Genomic DNA, 5,074 nt, shown 5'->3' on the forward strand with positions numbered 1-5,074 from the left:
CAGCTCGGGCACAGCCTCGGCCCCCATCCGCCGCCGCCAGCCCCACGCACCCAGGAGCAGTGCGGCCAGCCCCGCCAGCCCTGCGTCCCGGCACCGCCGCATCCCGCCGCTCCGCCGCCCGCGCCTCGCTGCGCCCCGCCAGCCCTGCTCTCTGCTCCGGCCGCCGCGCCTCCTCTCCGCCGCCTCCTCTCCTCTCCGCCGCCGCCAGCTCCGCCCCGGGGCTCAGCCCTGCGCCGGCGCCGCTCGGGGGCTCGCCCGGCCTGAGAGGGCTCAGGGGCTCCGCACGGGCACCACTTGCGGCAACTGCCAAAGGGACTCTCCCCGTCCTCCTCCAGCAAGGAGAAGCCGGCACAGCGCCAGCTGCAGCCTGGCACAGCAGCAGGGCCCTGGCCCAGGCCATGCACCAGCTTCCCCGAGCTGTCTCCCAGCTCCGGGGCTGGAACCGGCAGCCACGGATTTCCTCTGGGTGGGAGTGAGGAGGCTGAGAGCCTCCCTTCAGCTGCCGCTGTGCAGTCCCAGCACCATGCCCCAAAGCTGTGTTGTGGCAGAGGGAATGTGAGGACAAATGTGCCCATGGGCGGGCAGGAGTCAGGGAGAACCGGGAAAGTGTTGGTGGGTGTCACAGAGTCAGGATGTGGGTGAGAGGTCATCTACATCAACACCTGATTGGAACAAACCACATTGCTCAAGGTCACATTCAGTCCCGTGTTGAACACCTCCCAGGATGAAGACTGCACAGCCTCCCTGGGAAATACATTCGTTGACTCACTGTTTCTTTTAGTCTTCTGTTTCATGACAATTCCTGGTGTTCCAGATGCTGTCCATTGCCTCTACTCCTGTCATAGGGCACTTCCAGAGTATCTTCGCTGCCTCCTCTGAACAAGTGGTTCCTGGACCTGCTCAGAACACTTGAACTAACACAGCTCAGTGTTCCGCCTGTTCCCCACAGGCAGTGTTTGCTAAAGCCTTGGTGGGAGTGTCTTCCTTCACACCTCTCATGTTCCTCATGAGATCAAGAAACAGTATGGGTTCTACTGCTGATCCCTGAGAGACCCCACTAGTAAATGTTTGCCCCACTGATCACAACACTTTCTGCCTGACTTTCCAGTTAATTTTCCTCTCAGTTTATCATTCTCTAACTAATTTATCACAAATTTGGCTATTAAGGCCTCTTACCACAAAAAAGACATTGGGGTGCTGGAGCGGGTCCAGAGAAGGGCAACAAAGCCGGTGAGGGGTCTGGAGAATAAATCTTATGAGGAGAGGCTGAGGGAGCTGGGGGTGTTCAGCCTGGAGAAAAGGAGGCTGAGAGGAGACCTTATGCTCTCTATAACTCCCTGAAAGGAGGGTGTAGAGAGGCAGCGGGTTGGTGAGAACATCTGCTTAGAGAGAGGCTGGGACACAGCAGAGGTCTTTTTTTTGTTTGTTTTATGCACTAAAAAAGGGTCTCCCTGGGCCAGGTTACTCTTTGTAGGATGATGAAGAACACATGGCTCCTGTCCAGGCTTCAATCTCCCCACTCAGTAGTGGCCTTGGCTCCTTTGTGACAGGGTAACCAGGCTGCTCCTCACCCAACCTTGTGCTCTGCTTCCTCCCTTCTTCTCTTCCAGGTGCACCTCCAGCCCCAAGACATGTCCTGCTACAACCAGTGCCTGCCCTGCCGGCCCTGTGGCCCGACCCCACTGGCCAACAGCTGCAATGAGCCCTGTGTCAGGCAGTGCCAGAACTCCACCGTCGTCATTGAGCCTCCTGCTGTGGTGGTGACCCTGCCCGGCCCCATCCTCAGCTCCTTCCCACAGAACACCGTGGTGGGATCCTCCACCTCCGCTGCTGTTGGCAGCATCCTCAGCTGTGATGGAGTGCCCATCACCTCTGGGTGCTGTGACCTCTCTGGCATTTCCAGCCGCTACTATGGCAGAAGGTCCCTCCCCTGTTAAAGATTCTGGGGAAGCCCCAGGGAGAGACCTTGAGGAGCTCAGAACATGGTGCTGGGTGGAGCATCAAGCTTTAGAATGTTGTTTTCAGCACAGATGAATGGCTTTGCTTTTCTTTCTCTTTTCCTTGTTTGCTTCATATGCTCTTAGTAGCAAGGTTCCCTCAAGGTCAACCTGTTGGACACCATCTGTCCCCTCTCCCTCTATGGGACAGGCAGACAGACATCATGCATGAACTTCTTCATGACCAAGGACCGCAAACTCACAGCTGCCCCTGGGGCTCCATGAACTGGTGGCCCCGACCTGGAGTGACTTTGTTTCCCACTTTTCACTCATTAAAGTTCTGCTGCATTCAAGTGTGGCCTCCAGGTTGTCCTTTGCTCTGTGGACACTCTCCAAGTTGCCAAAAGAGAAGGGGTGGAAGGGGGTAAGACCACAAGGAGATCTATTCCCGTTCACAGAGGAGAGGTTGGTTGGGACATCCTGCAGTGACTCCTCTTTTGGAACCATCCCTTGGAGCTGAGGAAGACATCCCTGGCTGCTCTGCTGCCAGTGACCATCAGGTCATGCCTTGCTTTATATCAGGCAAAAATTGTCCAGGAAGGCAGGAGGCCCTGAGGTCTCAGCAGCCCCATGAGCTCTTGAGCAAGGCCGTTCCTCTTGCTATGGCCAGAGCTGCTCTGGGGTGTTGGGGTGAAGGCTGTGGGGCTCTGGAAGATGAGTTGCTTGCAGAATGGCAGGAGTGGTAATGAAGGGAACAGCCTTTGGGATGACCTCTCCCCTCCACCACCCAATCTAGGGGCTATGGCCTGGAGGCATCAGCAGGGTGGAGTTGTCCATGCTGCTGGACGCATCAAGGCTCAAAAGTGGAGCTGAGCATGTGGGAGCTGAGAGTGCTCAGCACAGAAATGGGACAGTGAAATGATGTATTTCTGAAGGAGATCAAATTGCTGTGATAGAGAACATGCAGGAGACCATGAAGGTCATCCAGGAAGAGGGTACTGGGTGAACTTCCCATGAGTGCTGAAGGCAGGTGCAGAGCCCTGAACTGCTTCTTTGGTCCTTGCAATGAATCTGTGCTCAGGAATTGGCTGCCATTCTTTGAGGGAGAGGACTTTTTTCCATGCAGATCTCATCCCTTCTTATCAGTGGAAATGTCTCTTGGCAGCCACTACAGTCCCATATCCATTTCCTGCATGAAAATCCAGATGTCTTGACAAAAGTAAACAGATGCAAGGATTGCAATGCCCTGACTCGTCTCCTGCACTGAGAATGGAATTATGGCTCATCAAGTCCAGTTTAGATTGAAGACCAAAAGTTTCAGTCTCTCTTCCCTGATGTCTTCCGTCCAAAGGTGCTGGAGGGCTTCCTCAGGCCAGGGGACCTATCCATCGCCATCTACATGGCCCAGCTGTACTTCTTCCAGATCCTGGGAAGTCAACAACGCTTTCTCTACATTCCCATGACCTAGGCCACTGCTTGACTATGTCCAACCCACTGCACTCTGAGGCCATCGTGCACCAGGCTGTGTGTGTCTGGCAGGTGGCAGGGACAAGACTGGCCAGTTCCCTGTCTCATTCTCTGCCTGCAGTGCTCACCTCTCATAGTGCTTCCTGCAGGCCCAACCACATCCTCCACTTCTTGGGTCATCCCCCAGTTCTCATCCACCAACTCGACTGACCAAAATGGGGCAATCCTTCTGTGGACTAGATCCGTCCAGTGACCTGTGCCCTGGAGAGGGGGCAGCACATTGTACTGTGCTGTGGGAGTGATGGAGCACTGGCACAGGTATCCCAGGGAGTTTGCCCAGTTTCCCTCTTTAGAGATTTTCAAAAACCACCTGGACATGGTCCTGGGCAACTGGCTGTGGATGGCCCTGCTTGAGCTGGGTGGGGGGAGTGGACCAGATGACTTCCAGGGGTCCCTTCCAACCTCAGCTATTCTGTGATTCATTCTGTGAGAGCAGCTGATGTGGAGCAGCTCTGGGTTGCCACCCTCTGACGGGATGGAAGGTTATCTGTACTGTCCTCTCTTTCTTTCTAGTCTTAGTGCTAATAAAGGGCATTTTCAGGAATGCTTTGAAGAGGCTGAGTGCCTTTCTTAGTGGGATCAGTCAGTGTCATTTCTGGTGCCCCAGCCTCAGGGTTTGCAGCCTGTGGGGTCTAGAGAACAAGTCATATGAGGAAAGGCTGAGGGAACTGGGCATGTTTAGTTTGGAGAAGAGGAGGCTGAGGGGAGACCTCATCACCCTCTACAACTACCTGAAAAAAGGGTGTTGAGAGGATAGTGTTGGCCTCTTCTCCCAAGTGAATAATGACACGCCCAGAGGAAATGGTATGACATTGCAGCAAGGGAGGTTTAGATTAGGTATTAGGAAGAATTACTTTACTGAGAGAGTGGTCAGGCACTGGAATGGCCTGCCAAGGGAGGTGGTGGAGTCACCATCCCTGGAGGTATTTAAGAAACGTGGAGACATGGCACTTCAGGGCATGTTCTAGTGCCCGAGATTGTTGTGGTTTTGGTTTTTTTTGTGTGTGTGTATGGTTGGACTCGATGATCTCAAAGGTCCACCAATGAAGATTCTGTGATTCTGTCATTCTGTGGGCAGTCTGGCTTGTCTCAGGCCCACCACTGAGGTACTGCTCCCTCTAGAGAGTTGGGGCTGGTCTCACACCCCCACATCTCTCCTAAGGACATCACTTAGGACACTTGCAGGCACCTAAGGCTGGAGGAGTTTTTTCAAATGTAATGTGGGGATTCTTTGTGGCTGCAGCCCTATAAATGTTCTTTAGATTTTATATTATTCCTGACCCACAGACTTGGGACAAGAAGAGGCTCAATGTCTGGAAAGGTCATGGCGGCTTTGACTCCACTGTGGTGGAGTCTTTTCTAGAGAGAAAACAGCTGACCGAAGCAGTGTCAAGCTCTTGAGGTCAATAAAGCTGATGGTGCCTGACTCATTTCCTTAACTGTGGGGTCTGAAGAACGTGCCTACAGTCATCCTGAGAGGCTGAGAGCTGGCATTGGGTGCATGAGTTGTCAGTGATGTGTGTGCATGTTCACAGTCACATATATGTTCCTCTGCTGTGCTCATGAGTACATTTGCACACATGGGAAGGGACCTTGAAAGCCCATCTTGT

General features: G+C 53.8%; 1 protein-coding gene across 1 annotated transcript; it reads left to right on the forward strand.

The window, feature by feature from the left end:
• The first annotated feature begins 1,631 nt into the window (after positions 1–1,631).
• Positions 1,632–1,937, forward strand: LOC141474793 (feather keratin Cos2-3-like). Its single transcript, XM_074162874.1, has one exon. The coding sequence runs from the start codon at positions 1,632–1,634 to the stop codon at positions 1,935–1,937; it is 306 nt and encodes a 101-aa protein (XP_074018975.1).
• The last annotated feature ends 3,137 nt before the right edge of the window (positions 1,938–5,074 follow it).

The sequence above is a fragment of the Numenius arquata genome, chromosome 23, assembly GCF_964106895.1.
Source record: "Numenius arquata chromosome 23, bNumArq3.hap1.1, whole genome shotgun sequence".
NCBI classification, from domain to species: Eukaryota; Metazoa; Chordata; class Aves; order Charadriiformes; family Scolopacidae; genus Numenius; species Numenius arquata.

Excerpts from the sequence above, each read along its gene's own strand:
- LOC141474793 (XM_074162874.1), top strand. The coding sequence starts at position 1,632 with ATGTCCTGCTACAACCAGTGCCTGCCCTGCCGGCCCTGTGGCCCGACC.